General features: G+C 39.3%; 1 protein-coding gene across 5 annotated transcripts in view; it reads left to right on the plus strand.

Moving 5' to 3' along the window:
• The first annotated feature begins 12,867 nt into the window (after window positions 1–12,867).
• Window positions 12,868–26,073, plus strand: part of LOC128254006 (homeobox protein invected) — a 34,094-nt gene continuing 20,888 nt past the window's right edge. For 3 of the 5 annotated variants that reach the window (XM_052982766.1, XM_052982768.1, XM_052982770.1), the window contains exon 1: window positions 12,868–14,435. In XM_052982766.1, coding sequence (XP_052838726.1) covers window positions 13,121–14,435 — 1,315 coding nt within the window. In that variant the 5' untranslated portion in view covers window positions 12,868–13,120. Of the gene's footprint in view, window positions 14,440–20,138; window positions 20,207–26,073 lie in introns of those variants that run through there. The other 2 variants (XM_052982767.1, XR_008267509.1) reach the window with 2 other exon arrangements.

Below are 26,073 nucleotides of genomic sequence, written 5' to 3' on the forward strand. Positions count from 1 at the left end.
GAAACAAAACACATTTTTCAATGTACGTAAATTAAATTAACTTATCCTGTAACTTAAACGAAAAGAAAACAAACATTAAACTACATTTAGTTATTTTAACTAAGAAATGCAACTTCAGAGGCAACAGATTGAGAGAAAGAGATATAGAGAGGAGTTGCAGAAGAACACTATTATTGTATGCTCTTATTATTATTATTTTTTATACAAGGTAATAATTTTAATTGTATTCGTAATTGCAAAAACAGAAAAGAATGCTTATGCAATGGCGGCAACAGCTACAGCGGCATAAACAACACACAATAATAATAAAGATATAATATATAAACCCTAATTGATAACGATAATATTTTAAAATCCAAAACAAAACCGAGTAAAACAAAACGAAAAAAACAAAAACATTTAAACAATAATTATATAGCGATGTAACTTCGTAGTATGTAAATTTTAGATCGGTAAGAGCGTAAGCAAGAGCGATAATAAAATGGAAAACAAATTGCAAACCTAAACCGAGCAAAACTCTGATTAAATCGAAATTCATTCATTCAAAAACTGAAAGCGGTATCATCATTTTTCTTTTCCGGTTCCGGTTCCCAATTTTCAGTTCACAGCACTCGATCCCCACATCAGATTCTCCATATACACCTCCAATTGGAGGGGATTGAAATTGCATGTTTGTATCTTGCATCTCGTACCTTGAATGCGTAGAATCGGATTATCTTACGACCTGATGGCCATAGTTTTTCAGTCTTCTTCGACCCTTCCCTTCTCCATAAACCATATACCATATATACCGATTGTGATGCGTACAACTTTTATGATTTGACACTTCTGCAACAGCAAATACGGGTAAACACACGAAAGCGAAACTCTATCTAACCAGTCAACATCTAGCAGATTATTAAGCAGAATATATTTAAAGTGAAATTATAGCTGTGTATATAAACATAAATACGATTAATGCCGACTCGACTCGACTGTCTGATATCCAAATAATCATTTTTATCTTTCCATTTTCCATTTTCGGATCATCGATTCGAATAAACTCAAAGGAGGCAGAAATTTAGTAAAAAAAAATCCATGAAATCATAGCTTTGACTTTGTAAGAGTTTTTTAACTCATTTTTGTCTAGTACTTTACAATATCTGTATATAGTTATGATAAACAATAGTTATAATAAGCAGCCTTGTCCTGAATTTCGCTTGGCCTTATTTATAAATTCCATATTTACTTATTCCATATATATTATTTTGCATTCATTTAAGAGCACACACACAAGTTCTTAATACTTATAAATGGTTTTCATTTCCCCAAATCTTTCTGCAAGCAGCATTCAGTACAAGGTTGAATATTCATATTTTTTATATGTACTTAACAGTTTTTAACACCTTCTTTTGCATGAAGTGTAAACACAAAGAAAACAAAACAAAGGGAAATTATACAGTATATTTAAAAAACAAATATTTATGTATTATATATAATCGATACAGCCATTTTGCGTATTCGTATTTGAACTTAACCAAAACTACATGTGAAATTGTTTACAGCGAATGCAGCAGACACATCTAGAGATTCAAACTGTGTGTAGAATTGCCCCTCCCATCCTCCCCCAATACATCCTATCACTCTATCGCTAATGCTCTATAACTAACTAATATGTGAATTTACCAATCGAGTATTAACAGCTTAATCTGCATGTAGCCTCTTTGTATAGAACTACTAGGAATTCAGACGATTTTTGGGTTGTTTTTATTTTAAAACTTTATAGATATAGTTTTCAAAGTAATTTTTTTTGTTTAATTTAAACAATGTTTATTTCCTTACTATTGGATTTGTACTTCAGTAGAGTTTTATCGGTTTCCTAACATTTTCGGGGACTTTAGGCCCATTGAATCGAATCCAATCCATATTGCAGTTGAGCTGATTCCCTTATCAAATATTGTATATGAATGTATTGTTAGTAAATCAAATAAGAAAACTGGAAACGCTTGTTGTGGTAATTAAGTAAACACATCCAAAACAAAAAAATGAAAACGTATGTTTAATTAATAAATATTTAATCTACATAATTGAGACTACTTGCAATACTGTAAAAATTAAACCGAAGCACAAAAAACAAGACAAATGAATAATGAGAACATAAAACCAATATTATCGTAGAGATTGATGGAAATTGAATATACTTATGATAAAAAGAAAATAATAAACAGCATAAGCGATTTTAACTGTTTCTTGCATAAGCTATCAAGTACTAAACAAAAAAATAAGTATAACATTACACATGTAGAAGCATGGAGCTGAGAACTCATTACAATATATGTGTAATTACGAATCGGATATGGATTGCGGGTCATATCCCTCCCATATAAAAATGGCCGAGTTTCGAAGGTGTACATATAACAAACAGATATAAATATTAATATATCAGCGGTGATGAACAATTACGAATAATACGGAAAACTAATTGAAAGCTGACAGAATCCAAAAAGGAAAACAAAATTAAATGCAAAACGACAGAGTGCATGATTACGAAATGAAATAAAAAATATAAAAATTAAAAACCAATTATCGATTTTATTTTGGAGGACAGTTATCATGGGATTGTTCAAATAAGGTCATATAGAAATCGTCCAGATACAAGCGATGAATCGATTAGATACCTCACCTATTTACTTTAATCACACATTACAATTTCAATCTCGTTACAATTTCGCGTTCAATTAACACTCCGATAGCCAAGTTCGTTTCGGCCCACAGACCTGTCAAATGGGTTTTTTTTTTTGTTTTGGCCGGGAGTGTGTTTACTTTGCGCCTCGTTAAAGCGCCAAAATCAATTAAGGCGGCTCGACGTTTGACAAAAAACGCGAGAAACCAACAAAAACCAAATCGAAATCGAAAATCACACGGAAAGCAAAAAAACTGAAATTGAGTTTTGTAAATTGGCAACAGATGCGAATAAATGAATGCCAAACTGGCATTGGTCGAATCAAAGAGAGACGCCTTGCCCGAATGCAAAAGCTACAGTGAAGTGTGGGTAATACATTTGAATAATCTACTAGAATTTAAAAAAATCACCTAATAGGTTTTTTAAAATGTATTTTGCTGGGAGGTAAGTTAGGACCTATAAAGTTCTCTGATATCTTGCGACTAATAAATTTAACACCAGGTCTAACTTGACATATTGAATAAGTTTTCATAACTTGCAAACTCATTTACTTTACTTTTATTATATTTATATACAAGATTGATAATCAGTTTTATGCAAGATTAGGATTTACGGTAAGATTAGGATCATGAAAGTCATTGACTCAATTTTTACCTAGAAAATTGGTTTCCCCTTTTTAATTTGTCCATCCCACTAGGTTTTCACTGTATGGCCAGTGTCCACTCTCCCTGCCCCATGCTTATATCATTCTGTGAGTGCGAAAAGTGTTCGTTTTGGCATCGATTTCACATGCATTTGGTGCGTCGAAGCTTGGACTCCGAATCTGCTGCTGCTGGAGGCTGGTGTTAAATATTTGAAAGCCATGCCGTTGCAGTTGTCACTCACTCCGGTTGCTGCCGTTGCTGCTGTGGCGGAGATCTCGAAAAGGAGTCGGGCAACGGCAACAGAAGCTCATTTTGCTGTCATGTCGAGGTGTCATGTTGCAATGTCCCAGCTGCCGTTCAAAAAAAAAAAAAAAAAAAAAAACAAAAAGCATAAAATAACCAAAAAGAATCGACTCCAAACCCAAAAAACCAAAAAATCAGGCATGAAATTTGTTCAACGGTACGTTGACACTTGCCTATCAAGATGTGCATATCGCCTGACCTTTATTAGCATACGGATGTGTGTGTGTGTGTGTGTGTGTGTGTGTGTGCTCTTGCCACATTAAAGATGCAATTAAGGCGGTGCAACCACCACTCCCCCCGCTCCCCCTTTTACTTTCCTCTGTGGGTCAGATCTACAGGGAGAATGTATAGTAACTCTGTTTCTTTCCTAATTTGATTGCCTCGCTTAGATTTCTGTGCGACTCCGGCTGAGATCGTGACCAGGACAGCCAGTTGCCGCACCTCCAGCCATTCGCCATTGTCGAATCTCAGCCCCCAATTCTTCGGGGCCCCCTTTCTCCGTTCTCCGGTCTTCGCGCTTGTCGTTTTTCGCTTTTTTTAATTGGCTACATGACGCGCCAACTGCTCTAAGACGCTAAGTAACATGGATATGGCCCAGACAAGACATAAGAAGTACCTCCTCCATCTGGGTACATAGAGGAAAATAACTCAAAACAACTAAGCTATGTCAAATAAAATAACAATTTATAAAGGACATTCGTGAAGGCATTAAAAGTGCTAGGATTTTCGACTCTGGAAAGTATATTTATTTATTGGGTATTTTAATTAATTAAAAATTTTAATTGATTAAAAAAATGTCTTTAACAGAATCTAACTATTACAAAATTTGAAAAATATATATTTCTTTAGCACTTACGTTCGATCCTAACTACAAAGAAAAAATTTATTGACTTTGGTACATATAAATATCTTAGCCATGATTAAATCTTTTGTTAGTCGGTTCCTCGTAACATTTTGCATTTTAGAGGTTTTTTCCTTAAGTGTAAGTCTTGTTTTGGCTGCGCCATATTTTGCACTCAATTCCAGGTGCCGACTCCTGGCTACTCCTCCTCATCTTCAGCCTCAACTGAACTCCTCCTCAACCTTCTCCATTTTTTGTTTGCCTGCTCCTCATGCGGAGTGTTGCAGTTTGTTTGTTGTTTGCTGACTGCTTCGTTAGCATTGTCATCCGTTGATTTAAGCCACTTTTGTTAGCTGCTCGTTGGGAACAGGAATGGCATTCGGAATCCGTATCGATGAGACCGGCAGGCTGTGTGAATATCGGAGGACTTTCCTTTCGCCGTTGACCTTTTGGCTTGACACGATGTTTATTATAATGCAGCCATGTCGGGCTGCATGTGTGTTTTCTGTGGTGTTTGGGAATTGATGGGAAAATCAGTTTAGAGCTTTTTGTTCAGTTAGCAGCTCATTAGCGAAGGCTGTCAGAGCTGTGAAAGCGAGTTGGCATTTAAGGAGTGAAGGTTTTGATGTGGGTGACTAGGAAACTGGGTTAAAGAGCATTCATGAAGAATTCTTTCTTTAAGTTTAAAAAATATAAAATCGAAGACTCATCACTGTTTTAATAAGTCAAGATAATAACTTACAAACTATTTAGACATAATTTACCATGTTCATATATAAAATCCAACATTTTGTCTCATGACATAATACAGTTTTGCTATTAAACGCTTTAATAGTAAATCAAAATAAAGCTTTTTTATAATTCAAGAATAAAACCTTCAAAATTATTAAGATATTTTTCACCGTGTTTATATATTTAAGAGTCACGATACTTCACCCATATATGTTTGTATATATATCCATAAATTTCCGAATTATTTAAGCCCAAAATGCTGTCGCGTGTAAATGTCGCCAGCAATCAGAACTGTCATTTTGTGCAAATATCAATAGAAATGTGTACTTTTTTTGTCGTTTGCTACAGTGACTTGACACTTCCCGGTCACAAAAGTTAAATGAGTTTTTAGGCGGCCAACAGCAAGCAAAAAGTTTGATCGATTTTACTGTGTCAATGTCCGATGCCAGCAGATTAAATACAAATACCCACATATTCCTTGGTACAGTTTCGGCTGTTTTTCGCATTTCGTTGTTGTCTTGCATTACAGATTCTTTATTTTTGGTTTTTGGTTTTTACGGCGGTGACCCCATCCAATTAACCGTTAAGTGTGGGCAAATTTTTTGGTTAATTGCCGGTACCCGTTCGAGCCGCTTTCATCGCAGGCATTCCGTCCCAGGGGTTAACAGCAGCCATAAGTCGTCTGGAACTGGCCGTTACCCATTACCACCCCTCCACCCCACCCCGCCGAAATGAGTTCGTCATGAACAAATCAATTTTGAATGCAATAAAGCGGTTGCTTTGCGCTAAAAAAAAAAAACCAAAAACAAAAACATAACCGTTAAATGTGGCTAAAATGCAAATTTTCCCGCTTATGGCTTGTGGCCGCTTGAAAGACCTCTTCTTCTTCTCCTTGAACCCCAGGCGTAGACTGCTTCTTCTTCCTGGCTGTGCCAACCGGGTCGCCTGACCTTTTGTTTCTCTTAAACTTTGCCATTGCAGGGTATTTATGGGGTGTTTTGGTGGATAAAATATGGAATGAAGGCTGGGACAAGATCTTTTTATGGTACCAGAAAGGATCTAAAATAAATGAGATTTTATATTTCGTCCTTATTAATATCAAAAGTTTTTAAAACTTATATTCTTTCTTAAGAAACCAGAAAGAAATCTAAAATAAATGTAGTTTTTATGTAGTCGTTAATAATTTCAAATATGCATTAGTTTTCAAATTATACTTCTAAAAGTATATTCTTTAAGCACGGCAGGAATTAGTAATTTTTTAAGATATCAAAAATAAAATTAAATGGAATTTTTAATGATTCTCAAAATGCATTTGATTTCAAATGCACTTTTTAGGCCACTACAAAGAAAATTAAATACAATGAAGTTGAAAAAAGGATTACGGCTTCCATCTCATTTTAGAAATATTTAAAAGCCTTTTTCATTAAAATCAAAGAATAGATTAAGTCATTTATTCTTTTTATTACCTTGGCAATAACAAGTAACGTCTTTTATGTGTATAGGCCATTTGCTATTCGACTCCTTTAAAATGTATTTTGCGACTGCCATGAATGAAAACATTTGCCATCGCGAATTTGGCCCGAAGCGTTTGGTGGGAGCAGGTGGAAAGATCACTAAAACCCCTTCTTCAAAAAGAAGGAGAAGCAGGAGGAGGAGGAAATGGAAAAAGGAGAGAGATCTTGGCCGGCATCTCGATCGTTTGGCGTTAATAGTTTTGTTGCACTCGCACCGTCTCGTTCTGGCCCCCGGGCCATCTCCATCTCACTCCCGCGTCTGCTTTGGGCGCATATTTCCATGTTGATGATTAAATTGCGATAAATTTTAAGCAAATTGCATTTCGTGTACAACAAATTGCAGAGGCGTCGATGCTTTTGTTGTCTTTCGTTTCGGTCTTCCAGGCAGATCCTATCGATGATAGGCCACAGATCGTAGGCGTTACGGTAATTTCTAAGGTGAAAGCTGCTCAATGTTTCCTCACCAAGGTAGTTTTTGCCAAGATAATGTTACATTAAATCTTTTGTACTTTAAAAACTAAAGACTTCTTGTTTCTTATAAGAAATGTTATTATTAAATCATATACATATATTTGAAATTCATTTTTAAGGTTTATAAGTTCATTTTGATCAGCAGCCACAGCTAGAAAGATGATGATTTCAGATCTGAGAAGAAATGCTTTCGTTTTCTTATTTAAAACCACATCCTAATTTTCATGACGATCAAATCAATTGTTTCGTCACAAGAGTTTATTTGGTTTTCCACAAAATCGTCCACCAAAAAGTATGCAATGTTTTTTATATAGTGAGGCTTGGAATGAATTTTGGAGTTTTCGATCTGTAGAGAATACATTCTACTCTCCAATCGAAACTCGTCAAGCCCTCATTTCCAAATCCATATGTTACAACCCAACCACAGTGGATACACGATGACCATCGCTCTGGACATTATCGGGAATAAATCAAATAAGTATCCGCACACATGACACATGACAGAGGGGCAAGGGGGAGACCACAGGAGAGGGAGAGTCAGGGGAATGGGTAAATTGCATGCGATTGAAATTGAATGGTTTAAATGGTCATTTCAATGGCTGCAATTTAACAAGCCGTAATTAGTTGATTGTTGTACCAAATAAACTTAAATCAACAACAACTGACAATTGACATTTGCATGGAGGAGCGACGGTTAAATTGAAAGGACCCGCCAATGTGCCCCCCTCTAGTTTCATCGTACATAAATAAGCAGGCGTTACAAACTGCTTGCACACACACACAAACGAAAGCCTCTGCCCTCTCCCTCTCGCGCACAAACGTCGTACACATGTCAGCCTTGTCGGCCATATTGTCTCTGTCTGTCTCGCTCAATCGCCTTCTCTCGCTCACTCTCTTAACCGCAGTGTGTGCTTTGTGCTATTTATTAACCTTTTATTTAATGCTATTTGCTTAAGCGTTCTGCAACGACAACAACACACGAACAACCGATGACAGGCCATCGCCTTGCAATTACCCCACTCCCCCCCACTTGTTGTCTCGCTTTTTCTGTCGCCGCACTCCTCGCACTTTAATTAGAGTGTGTGCGGCAGTGTTTGTGCATGTAATTAGGTGATTGTCAGTTCGGTTCAAATGTCGCGTTTTATTTATTTGCTTTGGGTCCAATTCGCAGGGGGAATTGGAGTAGAATAAATAGAGCGGATGGGTAAAAAGTGGGGAAGAGTTTCCGAACAAAGTTCTATTTATAAAGAAAATCATCAGACATGCAACCCTTTGGTCGAGAATTCTAAAGAAACATATAATGTATAAAGAAAACTTTCAAATGTTTTTGAAAATTAAGACTAGTGTGCATTTTTTTATATTTTTATTGGTACCGTTGAGCTCGTCACTGCTTCTTTAAATGCTTGGTTGTCAGTGTAGTATTATTCACTTTTTCTTTACCTTAGAAAATAAACGATCATTAAGTAAAACCAGTAATTACTTGATCCCATTTTAAGTAAATTTAAATATTCCTCCCCAGTTTTTGTAAAACCACCTAATCACTTGACCCCAACAAATCAGTTGCCTTGACATGTACTTCTTTCCTGCTTATTAATTTTCCTCGAAAACTTTTCCACTCCTAATTGGCTGTTACGCACCACCCCCTCGGCAAACCACTTCTCTTAACCCCCCAACAACCCCAATGGCATCTGCGGGCCAAACCCAATCGATTTCCATGGCGAGTTGAAAACCATTTAACTGTCAATTAAATACAATTTCCACATGCCTATTATTGATTTTTCTCTCCAAACTGTCGACAAGTGGAACGAAGTTGGGTATCGAGAAATGGGATAATGGAATGGGATTTTGACTGCCGACTGACAACGATGATGATGATGATGGAGGTGATGATAACTGCTGTCCGTCACGTGCTAATTGCAATTAGAGCAGCACGCTCTCAAACAAATAAATTATGCAAATTCCAATTGAGACAAGAAATCAAGTTCAATCAAAGCTAAATCAAGTCGAATCACAATACACGTCAAAAGCGAATTGCGCAAGCCGAAAAGCAAATTATTAATTTGCGCAACAAATGTTGGCCATTTACTGTTTGGTTTCTTTTTTTTTTTTTTGTAAACTTATGACACAGCCATGTCCATTGTTTGCTAAACGACATTAGACAAACTGTCCGCAAAATCACAACAATTACAGTCTCCAATCCACATCCAATCCCCAGTCGCAACATAATAAATGCTACGATTCGATTAAAAGATCAGCTCGAAAAGCAACAGAGACAAACACAAACCGGGACAAAAAAAGAGGCGAGTGCAATCCAATAGAGTTGCCCCTATTTTGCAGCACAAAAAGGCCAGATCTCAACCGATTATTTGGAAAGCGCCAGATCTGGTGGTGAAATAGCTGAGTAGGCAACACTACAGTCCTATAAGATTGACAATGAGAGCGGTGAAGCTAACGAGGGAAATCGATCCTGTTAGCGGGCGAGAAAGAGAGCACCAATCCGAGCTCTGTTCTTTTGATGTTGCTCGTTTGTAAGCTACATACATTTTTGCGCTTCGGCCGACAGCAGCGGCAGGGCCTCAGAGATCAGGCTTCAACTCAGAGTCCCCATTCTTATTCCCCAGCTCCGCGCACTTAGCTACTGCTAGTTGGAACAGGGCTGGATTCAAGGACTCAAATGTGTTAATTCGAATAATTTACTTGCTGGCTTAACAGTGATCTTAAGTTGGGTGTGTAGCTCTAAACGGTAGTATATTAGTAGCTTAGAATTACTTATTTATCGAATTACGCTTAAAAGCTCTAAATGGTTCATTTCAATGGTGTCTGAGCAGGGATCATTAAAGCTCCTTTCCTACTAAAGTATATTCACGTAAGAGCAGAAAATCAAAAAAAAATGGAAAACAAATATATGTTTAAGCAAATAAAAGTGGCGCCCTAGCACGGATTCAGTTGCTTGGAACTTTTTTTTTTTTTTAAATACTCTTTAAATTAATCCTAGCCGCCCCAACCTCCTGATTGTTGAATCCGCACCTTTTGGAAGCCTGAATCTCACTCTCTGTCTGCCTGACTGAGCAGCTTCATTGGCGTTTCTTGCGCTGCTGCTGCGCTTTGTTTAAATAAAAGCCTCTTTAAGTTTATCTATTGCCGCGCATCTAAATTGTGTGCCCAGTGGGGAGCTGTTAGGGGGCGGGAGGGGGAGGAGTTGCCTCGGCTTACTCAATGCGATTATGCTATTTGTTGTTGTTGCCGTTGTTGGTGCTAAAGCTGATGCTGTGGCGGAAAAGAGAAGGCGATAGAGAGGTCTTGTAATGTTTTGCCGGCGCGCTTTGCTCTTTTGTCGTTGTCGTTGTGTTGTCGTTGTTACTTATTGCTTGCGTTGTAGGCTTCATGTTTTGATTGTATTTATTTTAGTTTGAGTAACTTTACTGCGCTGCTTTTTGTTGCTGTTTTTTTCTTGCTTTCGTTTGCCGTCCATTTCTGATGAAGATTTTCTGCGCGATTAACTAGCGAGATCGCCTTACGCTCCGCGGCGTCTTTTATGTGAAAAGCGTTTCGTGCGCGGCTTTAATCATGTCTCCTCTTTGCCTGGAATCTGCGGGAAATGACTGGGGTTAAGGGAAGGGGTAGAGAGAATCAGTACGCTTTTCAGACATTTTGAGCAATTGTGTTTAATTTTATTCATAATTCGTGGTCTTGGGTTTCTACAGTCAAACTTCTGTAACTCAAACAGCCACATCACAGGTTGGAACAACGATAGTTTAAAAATAGTTATGGTTATATCTGAACACAATTGTCATGGTATTTTTATGCAGATATAAAGTTAAATCTTGACTATAAATTACAGAATTATCTTCATAATTTTCAAACAGGTATAACAATTATTATGAGCCATCTTCCTATTAAAAATGAAGCTAGAGAAGCTGGACTGTTCTGCTCACTATTCTCCTCTTTTCCTTACCCTTCCCTTAATCGCTGTGTATAATTGTTTCTTTTGTCGAGGGCTGAAAATTAAGCTTGATTAATTCGTTGGTCGGGGGTTATACTATCGTTGTGTCGGCATCTGGCACTCGCTGCTTTGTAATGCTGCAACAAAGTTATTAAACTGGCTTGGATTGGTTTGCATTTCGGGGCGTGGCTCCAACGATCCGATCCGAAGCGATAATAAAGCGTGGACAGCCCAAAAACCTCCATGATCCGGGGCTTTATGGGTTCAACAGCAGCGATAAAAAGATCGCTGGAATTCCGATATTTTATGACCAATCTGTCGGCGATAACGGGGAAAGGTGCAACTTTGATGGTCGATTACAGATATGAAATATGATCCATTAACCACTCTCAACATGGTCACTAAAGAGGTCCGCTGCAGATAATGCAAATTAATACAGCCCTCCCTAGTTTTCTTTCTGTTGACTACAACTTTGTTTTCCTGATTTAATTTAAAGAGTGATCAGCATTCCCTACATAACCTAACTTCAAGCGAGGCAAACCCGTTTCCACCCCACACATGCCGCATAAAAAATGTCACAAATACTTGAAAGGAAAGCTAAATACAGATTTATGAGCACAAAGCACTGCAACAATGCAATATGTTGGCCAATTAGACAAGCCCAAAACATACGCATGTCAGGCGTTTGTTCAGGGGCGGGGTATGAGGTCTTAAACTGGGTCAAACATACAGTGTAGTTTCATTGGTATATAAATTACAAAAAAAAAAAATTAGTCCATTATTAAAAATTTGTTCCTTTAAATCAATAAATAATTGATTGTCTTGACATCAGTTAGCAAAATAATAATTTTTAATAACATTAGATAGTTATTAGATAGATCAATTAATCTTTGTTTAAGCACATTTGGTGGATATTTATTTTGAACGTGTAAATATAGTACTGACGTACACGTTCTTTTAATGGTTTTTGATCTACGCCCCTGTCTGATAATTTGCAATTGTATTGGTATTCATTTACGCAGAACTATCATCGATGTTGTCCGATGCGATATGTGTGAAGGCAAAACGACAACAAACAATAAAACGGCGACAAAAAAGCATCAAAAGCAATTATGAAATCACGGCAGATGTTGGGGCAACAAAAATTGTGGTGGTGATTTATAAAGCGCAGCTAACAACAACAATGACATCAAAAAGCGCAAACATTTTCGTTGTATCGAGACAGAACAAAAACGAAGGAGTAAAGGAGATGGGGAAGCTGTGGCATGTGTTGTACATAAACACATACGGAGTCTGGAGTACCAGTGCCCATATGTGTGTGTGGGTATATAAAGCAGGACGGAGGATGCCAGCAAAAAGGACTGCAGATGCCAGACCGCAAAGAAGAGTGAACGGCAGGGAGTAAGAGGCAGAGGAAGAGGGCAGCCTACATAGAGTGAGATTTACGACTTAAATGCTGCAGCGCATAATCAAAACGACAAGGCGCAGATGGAAATGGAGTGGAGTTCTTATCCCTATTTTCTTTTTATTTTTTTTTCGTTTGGGGCGACGACGCACTTAATTAACAAATATACAAACACTTAACATAACCTCAACTGACAGCGTGCGAGCGGGACAACACTAGGGCACGCCCCACAGCCGCTGATTGGATGTTCGAAAAAGCCAGAGCGAGATGGCCAGTGTGAGGGAGAGAGCGTGAGAGAGAGTTCTCTTTGCGGCGGCTCTCAGCTGCTGCCGTCTCGCTTTGCTTTCAGTTCGCGAGAGAATCACTTGGTCGGCGGTTCGTAACAGCGCACGTTACGTTTTTAACGGGCGAGCGGATTAACGGTCGGTATCGATAAGCTTATCACTTGAAGTAATTGCCAATCGAAGTCGAAAGCGCAGTTTATTTGCCTATCGAAGTGATAACTTTTGTGGTTAATGTATTTATTGGTTTCGGGCTGCCCTGAAATGCCGTCGGCTTTTGGCCCCTGTGAACTTTCAAGCTGAAGACTTTAGCCCCAAAAACTAATGTCCACCTTGGCCAGCAGCCGACCGCCCCCGCTCAAGTTGATTTTACCCTCCTTGGAGGAGGCCGAGGACCAGGAGGAGGAGGCGCGGAGGAGAGCGGAAAGAGGTGGCCAGGAAGTGGGTGAAATGCATCCGGATTGCTTGCCCTTGCCGCTGGCCCAGCCGGGGAATTCCCCGCAAGTGCGGGAGGAGGAGGAGGAGGTGGAGGGGCAGACGGAGTGCGAGGAGCAGCTGAACATTGAGGATGAGGAGGCGATGGATGAGGAGCAGGATCTGGACCTGGAGGACCCCGCCAGCTGTTGCAGTGAGACGAGTGTTTTGAGCGTCGGCCAGGAGCAATCCCAGGCTGCACAGGCGGCTCTATCCGCTCAGGCTCAAGCGCGACAGCGACTTTTGATAAGCCAAATCTACAGACCGTCGGCTTTCAGTAGCACCACAACTATTTTGCCGCCCAGTGAAGGACCACCCCTCTCGCCCGAGGAACTGCTGCAGCTGCAGCCCTCCACTGGGTCCTCCTTCCAGGAGGAGTTCCTGCGGAAATCCCAGCTCTACGCCGAGGAGCTAATGAAGCAGCAGATGCATCTGATGGCCGCCGCCAGGGTGAATGCTCTGACGGCCGCTGCGGCGGGAAAACAGCTGCAAATGGCCATGGCGGCAGCGGCGGCGGCCACAGTGCCCAGCGGTCAGGATGCACTGGCTCAGCTGACGGCCACGGCCCTGGGACTGGGACCAGGCGGAGCAGTACACCCCCACCAGCAGCTGCTCCTGCAACGCGATCAAGTCCACCATCACCATCATCACATGCAGAACCACCTCAACAACAATGAAAATCTGCACGAGCGAGCCCTCAAATTCAGCATAGACAACATCCTAAAAGCGGACTTTGGCTCCAGATTGCCCAAAATTGCTGGCTTAAGTGGCAATATGGGAGGTGGAAGTGTGAGTGGCGGCAGTACTGGTAATAGTAAAAGTACCGGAACTACCAATGGCAGCAGATCTCCCCTCAAGGCGCCTAAAAAATCAGGAAAACCCCTGAACCTGGCTCAAACTAATGCCGCCGCCAATTCGAGTCTGAGCTTTTCCAGTTCACTGGCGAATATTTGCAGCAATAGCAATGATTCCAATAGCACCGCTACCAGCAGCAGCACCACCAACACCTCGGTGGCGCCAGTGGATCTGGTCAAATCGCCACCGCCAGCAGGAGGAGCGGGAGCCTCGACGGGAACAGGAGGTAAATCCGGCGAGGACTCGGGCACGCCCATTGTTTGGCCAGCGTGGGTCTACTGCACCCGCTACAGCGATCGCCCCAGCTCAGGTGAGTCCTTGTTTTATATTTTTCTGTTTAGGAAAATAAAAAAGTCGCAATCAATTTGGTTTCAAATAAAATTCAGCCGAAGTTATATAACTTATTTGATGTCAAGAAAGTAACATGCATCACTTAAATGGGTTAATTACAGAATACAACGTACTTGATTAAATTAAAAAAAGGAATAACGCCAGTATGCTACTTTTTTAATCATCATAAAGGTTTGATAAATAAAAGGATCAAAAGGAAGAGGATTATTTATTTAATAATAATAATTGATTAAGGCTAAGCTGAGAAGACGTTATCACAAAATTTTAGAAGTGTATTTCAAAAATAAGATTTAATCTGGGCCTAGTATAAATGTATTAAAGTTTAAAGTTGTGGATCCCCACAGTGAATAACTTATCTTATTTAAATGTTGTAATCTTTGAAACGGTTATCAACTTATTTTTGTTGAAACTAATGGTGCAATATATACATTTTCAAGGCAGTTTGTTAAATACGATTACAATATTAACTGACTAGACCTATTGCCGATTTTAGTGGCCATTTCTTGCAGTGCCAGTGCACCACTCACTCACTCTTTCTCCAAACTCAAACACACACTCGAGGAGACGAGTTGTTGAGTGGTAGCTCATAAAGCGGTTGTGCAAACAAGCGACAGACACCACATAGCCGGCAAACGGAGCCAAACCACAGCAACCCACAGCTCATTAGTTTGCCAACCACCGAAATAGTTGGTGAGAGCGAAAAGGAGGCGAAACACTCACCCCGAAGTGAAGTGTCTGCTCGAGTGGTTTTCATGTCCTTATGGCTTATGTAACATAACTTAAGCTCATTATGCCCTCACCCCCGAAACTCCACTGCATGCGTTTTTGTGTGTGAACCGAAGCCCAACAACCCAACCCATCGAAAGCAACCCTAAAACAACCTCCCAGCAATCATGGCACTCTCATGAATTTAGTTTATGCCACCGCAGGGAATTCGTAATCGTTTGCCTAATAATTTCATGGGTTTGATGGGGGGGATTGGCTGGGTGGGTGTAGTCCATATGCTGGGGAGTTCATTTATGGGGTGGCTTATTGCTGTTTGAACAAGCAATTCGGATTCCTTAATAGTTTTTGGCTAATCCACTGGAATCTCTGGTAAATCCATGGATCATGTGGTTCAAGTAGTAAATTGTAACTAATTTCAAGCACTAGTTTGTAGTATTTTTGATTGGTGGCTTACCTTTATTAGCTTTTTAAGGAAGTCAATTATTTATAACGAGTTTCCAAAGGTCTACTCGACTAGTTGAATCATTGCAAAAGCAATAACTGAATTTTATTACAGCCTCAAAATATTAAAGCACTATTTCATAACGTCCAAGACCTCACTAGAATGGATTGTAGTTTACAATTGAATTATTCGAACGTTAATTTATTACTAAATTACCAATAAGTATTCATGTAACAATTGCAATGACAGTGACTTTATCTTTAACGAGTCAAATTTAATTGCTTTATTAAGTATCATTTAAAGTAATTTCTAAGATTGACTGGCTTAAACACTTAAGCACTAACGACAGTTTTAGCCAATTATCCACACGTTTTGTACAGAAAAACAGACCGACTGAAGTAAATTGCATAGAAATATAAGTTTGTTACCTATTTTCCAACAATCAAAAGTATCTCAAGCGCTAACAAAAGTTCCCAAATCTAATGAAATAATAGCTCTGTAAAAACTTTCCTAATACCCAATTTGACACAATTTTAAAGCTTGCCCCAAATAAACTCGAATACGTGTAATTCCTTGGCAATTTACTCATTACGCTGATGGATGTCAAACCCATAATTATTTAGAGAGGGTTGGTGGGAAAGGGAAACTCGCAACTGAATCCCCAAAAACGAATACCGAGTGCATAAATCTACGCTTTTGGGTGGGTTTTGTCGCGCTCGCTAATTAACCTGAAACGATTTTTTTTTTTTTGTTTTGAGTCCCCTCCACTCGTGCTGTCTCCGTTGCTGTGTAGTCGCCTGTCTCACTCTCGCTCCGGGGTTTAAGGTGTGTTTATTGTTGTGGCTTTTTCATTTTCTCAGTTTCATTTTTTAGGTTTTTTTCCAAGCTCTTTTTTGTATAAATTTAGCGTGACTAAAACGAGATCTCGATCGCACTGCGGTTCCATAATTTGAATGAATGTTGTAGGCGATGGCGACGTTGTCGTTGTTATCGTTGTGCCTCCGATTCGGAAACGTTTTCGGAGTGGCTATATGAAGTTGGCTTATATGTATCTGCAGCTGGTATGGCAAACAATGATTTAGCGTGAGATTTGCCGCAGCCAGCTACAAAATCGGCGAATTAAAATGCCAGCACAGAATAAAAGTCATAAATTTGTTGCTTTTGAAAAATTACTGTGGCTGGGGAAAATATTAAAAGTTTTTTATAATCCCCAACAAAGGTGTTAATTTGACAAATTAATGCAACATATTCCGTGTGCGCGTAGGCGATTAAAACAGTTGCCAAAAACGTACATTCGACAACAAATTAGTTAATTGCATTTATCGGCCATTTGCGGTCCACGTGAAATATGGCAAACATATGGGAAGCCGTCTATTTTGTGCGCCATTTTCAATGCAGATTAATTGCTTTATAATAAAACCACGAGCTTTTGATAAGCGTTTAATCTTTAAAATTGCCAGGCCATATTTTATGAATTTTATAGGGACAAGAGAGGAAGTGGTAAATATTCAATTCACTGTCTGTATCTAGCAATTATGGTTGCTAAATTGTATGCGATGTGGGGTAATTCCATTAGATGATGTGAAGGAATGGTATATTACCTATTTAGTATAGAAAGAGAATTCAGACAGTATTACTTAAGTATGAGATGTGGTTAGTTGTTTTTAATCAGTAGCAAAAAACTACTGGATGCACTGAAACCATTTATTAACTTACAGTACCATGCTCAGAATAACCACACCTTTTTACTCTACCTTACATTATTTTTAAAGGTCTACTGCATATAGTACATAAAAAGTATCCCTTTCTTATTGTGTTGTATTATTAAGGCCAACAAAAATAAAAAAAATTGCAGCCCGACAGTAAAACCATATTAAATGGTATATTAACAGTGTTAGGTATAAAAAAATAGCAACGTTATAACTCACCCTCAAAAGTAAATTATAAAACCTTAATGCCTGCTTCTTGGGCTTTCAAAAGAATTAAAAGATCATTCATATGTTGATTAATTGAATAATTGTATGTTTAGCTCCCCCATATATTTTACTTGATCTGGCTAATTCCCAACTTTATTTCCCCTTAAACCAAAAAGAGATAAAAAATGTATTGAAACCAAACACTCACCGCTTTTTTTTTTTTAAGAATACCTCTCCTGAACTTTGCCAGCCGGTGGAAAGCAATTTTCGCATTTGTCCGGCACTTTGAGCTCATTTAACCAGTAGCTGAGACAGCGACAAGCGGGAAAATAGGAACGGGAAAGGGGCCAGCGGGGAAAACGGGAGCGACAGCGATCGCCACTGAACCATTAAGTAATTTTCAATTTGCGCAGAAGACGCGGCCCGAACAGCTAGAGAAACAGAAACAGAAACAACAACAATGACAACATAAACAAACGAATTTCAATTACACCGGCCTGCAATTACCCCCCTCGAAATCCTCCGATTTTCTCATCTCTGTGCTCTTGCCGTTGGAAAATTGCTGGAAAAGTTTCTTTGCCTTCGCTGCCTTTGCATGTTCTAAATGGAAAATTTACTAAGGAAATTGCTCTAAACAAATGAAAAGAAGCGGTAAAAGAAACGTTTGAGTGCAGCTTTTTGATAAGTGCAAAGTTATGGGCGATTTTCTAAAAACAATTTAATAGGTGATAGTAAAAAAAAGTGTTTTTTTTTTTTATTTAGCTAAATAAATAAGTGAAACTTAAATAATGCCTTTGGTGGTGACTGTTAGCCTTGTTCCCATTATCAATATAAATGCCGCCCGCGGGTGCAATAAAGTGATTTCGAAAAAAATAAATTAAAGCAAAATGATTGCAAATATACTATCAATTCAATTAATTCCTAATGGAGCGATTTAACTTCCACCCATAAACCTACACTTTACTCCTTATATCGTTAAATTTATGCAATTGGGCCAATTTGAGCCCGAATTAGGGACAGAGCTTATAGGTTATTGGCAACCATCAAAGAACTCAATCAATGATAGGAACACGAAAAGTTTCTTAGCCAAAACGATTTTACGGTTTAAGTGCGCAATTTGCGTTGGAAACGCAACAGAAACACCAAGAACCACATTGTTTATGACCCAAATGCATTCATAAATATGCGAGGCTGTCACGTCATATGATAATCACGATATCCAGGGCCTCAAGAGAACTTGGGTAACTTGCGTCCGCTTTTCTCACTCACCCACTCCCTTTGGCCGCCAAATTGAGCCATTGAGGAAAATACTTACCGGCCGCTTTCCTGGCAAACACTTTAAGAAAGTTCTATCCATGATAGGTAAAAACTATTAAATGAGTGCACTTTAAGCGTTCTCTCTATCACTTTATGGTGCTACGATAGAGTGGTTTTTGTGGGTCAAAAGCAAACATAACTCAGGGGGAAATTACGCGGCAAAAAAAAAAGTCTTACTGGATTTTGGTATAACATGTTGTTTTATATTGTAAATAACTTATTTTAAAATGAATATAAATAAAAAATAGATAGAATTCGATGGAAATGCAAGTTTATTTAAACAGAGAAGGATGGGACTAGAAAGTGATTGTAGAAATTCGTAGATGCCTAAAGAGCTAAAAAAAAAAGTTTTCTGAAATCTTATTTATAGTTAATTTCTGTAGTAACTAACTAACTAATTTTTAAATCATCCGTTAAATAATAGCGGGAACTACTTTAATGTTAGGATAAGACTTTTTCCTTCAGTGTAGGATGAGTGTTCAGTTGAAATGGCAATGGCAATCAGCCGCCGCGATTTATGAAGTGACAAAAATTAATTTCAACTGTTAACTTATCGCACAACCAACAAGCAACACACAACAACAATAACAGAAACAACAACAACAACGTACAGCGGCAGCAACTGTAACAGCAACAACAACAACTAGTAGCGCCTTTTAAGGCTTTGGCAACTGCAACTGCCGCAACTGGAAAAAGCAGCCATGCGCCTTGGTAATAAAACTGTCAGACCCGCAGCCCCAAACGCCCCCTTGCCCCTTTTTTGTTATTTTTTTTTTGTAAACCCGCCGCACGATAACAGCGAAAAATGTCGTTTAAACTGTGACTGGACTGCTGACCGCATTTGGTTAATGTGAACTGAAACTGCTGCGGCGGACAGTTGCATTTTCTGCTCAACAGTTAATATGGCCTGAAATTGGACATTGGCCAGGCATTTTGTAATTGTTTCTGTATACCCTAACCAAGAGCGAAAAAAACGAGGTATATTAGGGATGGCCTCTTATTGCGGTAGTGTCTCCAATAGGGACAAATGAATATAGATAATATATCTTACTTTAAACCTGTAAAATTGGTATACTCTTTGATAAATTATTATAAAATAATTAGAACTAATTAAAAGGCTTGTGTAAAAAATTCAGTGCTTATGCCTCTTCTCTAGTCTCCAATCATTTCGCTTATGATTATAATATGATTTTCACATAAAATACACTGTTAGAGTATTATATCACCGTCATTCGAATACCACATATCCTAATTTCCTCAGGTTCGCCCAATTTCACACTCAATCGACTTGCGACCTGCTTATCTATCATTTGACTTGAGCTCCATCGAACAGCAACAACAAGCAACGAAAAGACAAAAAAGAGAAATATTAAAAATTCAGAAATTTCAATTTCGTATGTAACAGAAACCTCAAGATCACAACAATCAAGACTCAACAACGAGCTTAGGCCCAAAAAGACCACCCAAGCTCTGGCCGAGAAGCAAAGGCAAAAACACAAAAAAAAAAAAAAACCGAAGCCGAAACCGAAAAAATGTTGAATTGAAATGAAATGAAAGACAAGTTTCCGCATTTGGGTTTGGGATTTCATATTGTATAACTTGGGCATGGCATATAAAAATCATTTTTATAACTTCATTTGTGTTAATTTGAAAACGAGGCAACAGCGCGTCGTGGGGTGTGGAGATATTTACAGCTGTCAAAATATTTTCTACAAGCAAATGACTTCATTCATCAGGCAAATAATATTTCGAGAGTCGTGGGAGGTTCCGGAATGGGGCTGGGTCTCCCTTTTGGCATTCGGGCAATCGGGCAGGCAGTCAATCAGTCAATCACTCGCACACAAATATGCATCTGGCAAAACAAACAAATAATCCCCATAAGCCTCAATTATTGTGACTGCAGGCTGTGGTGGTACCTAAAATATATAAATATGCACCAGCAATGATATTTCGAACCGAGAAGCGAGAACTCTGGGCTTCTATCGCAATCTAATTAAGCTTGACGGCTGACACACACACACGAATTGTTGCCTTTACTTAATCGTTTATTTATTGCTCACACTCAGCCTCAACTTTGGTGTTCTGTCACTAATAATGAGCTTATAAACCCAACCGATTCAGGTTGTGGTCATGTCTACCTACTCGATATACGATTTGAATATTTCAATAGATCGCCGATCTGATCGAGCCGCATTTGCGGTCGGCCAGCCTTAATTGAACTCATTTTTCAGTTCGGTAGCTGACACTATTTTCAGGTTGCGATCTCTTGTTTGAACTTATCATTTAATTGATTGGAAAGTTTTTAAAGAGCAATAAAGATTGGCAGTAAAGTTTTGTTTTTTTATTGTGAAATACTGGGAGTGACTTGATAAGAGGTAGAAATGTCATTAAAGCCCTATGCTTCCCAACAGATTATAGCCATAAAAGGCATTGGCAATACCTGCCGATAGCGTAATAATATAATTCGATTATGGTCTTTGCTTAAACCCTTTAAACAACATGCTTAAACATCATCTAAAGCTTAACCAATTACAAGTACAACCCAAACAGTGCCACCCCGCTGGCCACTCTGGTGTTAATTGAAGCACATAACTCGCACCCAAGCTGAGTTTATGCCTTCAATGATCATCTGAGATCGGAGCCAAGGGCTTTTTATGTGGGGAAATTTTGGTGACTTCCTTTGACAGCCCCCCAGATCTCTGGTGCCCGGAAAGATGTTGATGTGGATGTCATACAGCTTGACATGTCTGCAGGGATCGCTTTGATTATTTTATGTCAGTCAGTCACGACAGATATCCAAGTTTGAAGAATCGAAGTGCGTGTGTGTGGTCAGCCGCATTTGTCAAGTTTAATTGGGAAGCGAGTTGGGTTCCCTTGGTTTCACTTTTTCCCCAACCGAAACAAAAAAAAAAAAAAAAAAACAGTCAGAAAAAAAACCAAAAGAGATACTTTGCATGCCCAGCGAGCCGCTGATGCTTCCCTTTATTTCAGACATATGTTTGGCGTCGGCGTCTTGGACGTCGTCTTATTGTTTGTTTATTACTTGTTTCGCTTTAATTACTTGTTCGTGATGACGACGATGCTGAGCTGATGGAGATGAAGATGGAGATGGGGTTTGGGGATGGGGATGGGGCCCGCAGAGAAATCGGATAGTCACACTTATTGGAATTACTGCTTCATTATCATCTCTAAAGAGTTTTGGCCAACTTTGGAGTGTTAGTGGGAAAACAAAGGGCAGCGTACGTACTACGTACCGAAAACTGGTTCAGCGATGGGGCCAAGTGGAGTGGAGGAGCCGAAGCCGGAGCCGGAATCCCAGCCATCAGCCGTCGAGTGTTGGGTAAATAATCAGTTTCGTTAGTTACTCCGCGGATAATTGAGAGATTCTAGCATCGTTCCAGGAAGCCTTAGCAGCAAACCACAAAAGGCGCCAGAGGGGGAAAGGTAAAGCGGGGAAGGTAATGTCAACTGGGGATCAGCTATTGTCTAACTTTTGATCTATATACGGAGGAAGTTCCCTCAACTGCACAACTGAGTCACAAAGCAAGGATCGAGTGAGTGGTTAGGGGCCCCGTTACCTCCACCCCGTCTTTACCCCACATCCAAGTTGTTGTTCAGCGAGCCAAGTTCTCGGACCACCCAAGTTGACAGCGAACACGAACAACGCTTAAGCTTGTCCTGTACTCGCAGGCCAACAGAAAGATACTCTGGAGATGGCGATGGAGTTGGAGTTGGAGCCTAAGAGCCTCAGAGCCTCAGATGAAGCTTCAGATGGAGCCAGCGAGGCTGCTGCTGCCTCACATTTTGGCCAAGGGGACCGAAGACGTCGTTCCAGTGCATACAAATAAATTTTATTAAGCAGTTAGAAACAAGCCTTAATGAAATGCACCACGAGCAGACAGTCCGCTGTCTGATGGCTTGAGAGATGGGTGCGTGAGAATGTGATAAACGAATCGAAATGCCAAGAGGAAGTGGAAGGAACCAATTAACGGATGTACTGCAAATTAAAGCACTTTTCATTTTCAGGTTTTTGAAGGTTAAAAGTAATTTAATTTAAGAGTTTAGTCAATTAAAATACAATTAAGGGACGTGCATATACACAGTTTTCTATTTAAGAAAAAGCTTTTACTATTTAATTTTGTTTATTGTAAACAAATATTTCTATGAATGGCTAATTTTAACGGTCAAAACCATACATACATCACTTCATATCTTCACCCATCTCTAACTGCTTTGATCCTAAGCAACGATGCTTGCCTACAAAGATGATCTTTTCACAGATCTGTTCGTCGGAGATTGAGGAGCAGATCCGATCAGGTTAACCAGTAGCCGCGATCAGTTGGACACAGTGGAGCTACTCAATTTGCCGGCCTTGCCAATGGCTGATATGTACGCTGGGTACCCCATTTACCGATTCTCGACTCCCGACTCGTGATCGTCGCGATCTTCGATCTTCGAACAGCCTCCACTCATCATCAGTTGAATGCGATCGCCGATCGCCGATCGTCGATTGTCGTTGGCCTGTTGCCGGTTTCATTGCGATTTATGTGCGTAATAATTGTGACAATCACAACAAATGCGAATCCGACTTCGGAGTCGCTGACAATCGATGATAATGACGATGCTGATGATCGCAGAAGGCAGCTTTATGATCAGTTTTGTCGTCATTACTGCCCTGGTGGGCAATGCGAGTTCATCTCGGGTAATTAAATTGCATTTCTCGATGAATTTATGCGCCATTGGAGGGAAAGCTTGGCGGAATTTGTCGTGGTGAAATAAATTTAGCTAAAGTAGGCTTATAGGTAAGCTGATAAATCAGGTAAATGAGGAATGGTTAACGGAAAATAAAAAAAATATATTCAAATGTTTAAGATTGTTTATTTAATATTTTCAGTTGATATCAAGCATTTAGCTTAAAGATTAACTAGACTTCATAAGAATTTCGTATCGTATTAGATATAAACAAATATAGTTTATTGCCAAAACCCCACGATAAATTCTGTTAACACTGGTTGATATCGTGTTATGAACCGATCCATTAGCGACAAATTATAGCACTCCGCTAGGCTTCACTCAAACTCAAAGATACGCAAACTTGGTGTGCGTGGAAACTCAATTGCCCGAGATCGAGATCGGTTAAACTGTTTCAATTGCTTCGGGGCTCACTCGCACATAGCCACTGATTTTGTTTTATTTTTGGTTTTTCTACGTTACGTCTAAAAAAAAAATGTGTAAAAATAAAAGAAACAGTGTCAATAAGATTGATGGCTTGAAGCTTTAGCCAGTGCCAGCTGACGAGTGTCGACCACGAGCTGCTCATAGATAGCTGCATTCAAAACTGGCTCGCAGCGAGAACGAGTATCTGTGTGTCCGACAGTCGGGGTATCTGAGTACCCAAGTATCTGTGTATCTGGGCATCCGTGTGCGACTGTGCGCCACTTAAGTTCGGTGTCAGTCAGCTAGCGGGGTCTTGAAGAGCCGACTTTTCGGAGGGGGGAAGGCGGAGGGATGGATGGATGGATGGATCGCACGATGATGTGGGGACCACACACATTGCAAATGTTGATTGCCGACTTGACTGACACTTTTTGATAAGTTGATTAAAACGTATTTCTGTCTCAGATACATATTTTGCCGCTTTCGAGTGCATTGACATTGAGCCGCCGCTCTGATTGAGAGTGAATAAGGGAATGAATGGGCTGCGGAATTCGTAATCTTTGTGAGTCATTACTGATCACGGTCAATTACGATCGGTGGCTACGATCTTGGCCACTCTTGGCCAAATCCCACATTTCCCAGAACCAACAACTACTTGTGGAGGCAATTAACGTGCTAGCGATTAAAATCTCCCGGCAAACGCGCCTCGAAATTGCTTAATTAGAAACACAAATGGGTTCAACTTGAATTCATCTCGATTTGTTGCTCTTTTACGTTTTACGTTTACTCTAAGAATTTGTTGTTTAATTGTCAGCGGGTCGAGGGCCTTCAACATCGATTAATTGTCCAATAACAAAAGTAACAACTATTTCGTTACCATTTTGATGCCATACTGATCAGACAACGATTTAATTGCCATTTTAAAGGTTAAATTATTTTGTAGCTTATGCCCACATTTGGTATTGATTAATTGCAATTGACTCTATGCCAAAATTGGCTACTGGTTTCCGATCCGGCGTTCTGATTTGATCCGACACACGAAATCGAAACTCAATTCGCAATTGAGTAACGAAATTGAAACCACAATGGAATGTGGAATGAAAAACGGTAGGGAATTGGTTCGGGCTTATGTATGATGATTGTGGGGAAACGAAGTGACAAGTTGTCGGAAATCTGTTTAACGGATCAACTAAGTGAACTTTTGATAGGAGAACATTTTTAATAAATCTAAATACTGTTAAAATAGAGTAAAAAAAACAACGCACCTATTAAATTAAATCTTTAAGGACAAATTGATGTCAAACGAAATTTTCATACTGTCAATATTGACATTAAATAATAATTAATTTTTTAATAGAAAAGTGTCAGCATTTATTAAATGTTAAAGAATATTTTAAAGGTTATAATTAAAAGTCTTAAAAGAGAAAGCTCACCATTTTCGAGTTTCACTGTACATATTTAAGTGCAGTCAATCGTAATGACTGTTAAACAAGTCACAAACCTCAAAATTCAGAAAAAATAAGACCTCGATTGGATTGTACCAACCCTAATTCAATCAGAAGAATGTTGTCCATTAACAAGTTGTCCCCAGAGCCACTTCTTTATCCCGATACCGCCGCAAAACATCTGCTGGATATGTCCGGCCTTGCCTTGATTTCAACATCTGTGGGGAGCAACAAATATTTGCATTTAAACATCGTAATCATATTTTCAGCTTATATGCTTTATTATTCGCAGTTAGTTTTTCTGTCAATTTGGATGATGATTGAACTGCCTGTGATTGAAACATTTCATTACCGAGGCCGTTGAAGTTCCCTTTTGCTGTTGTTTTTACTGTTTTTTTGTCCATGGATTTAAATAATTGGATATGCGTGTGGTAGAATGCAGAAGATTTGGGTTCCAACTGACGACGTTCAATCTGCATTCGAGTTGACGTTGATTTTAGTTCCTGTCCGATTTCCTCTGGCGCCTGATCTCTTCGCAGGGGATCCGCAGTGCAGCTGCCTGCGTACTCCGAAAAATCCACCTTGGGGTTACTT

The sequence above is a fragment of the Drosophila gunungcola genome, assembly GCF_025200985.1.
Source record: "Drosophila gunungcola strain Sukarami chromosome 2R unlocalized genomic scaffold, Dgunungcola_SK_2 000004F, whole genome shotgun sequence".
NCBI classification, from domain to species: Eukaryota; Metazoa; Arthropoda; class Insecta; order Diptera; family Drosophilidae; genus Drosophila; species Drosophila gunungcola.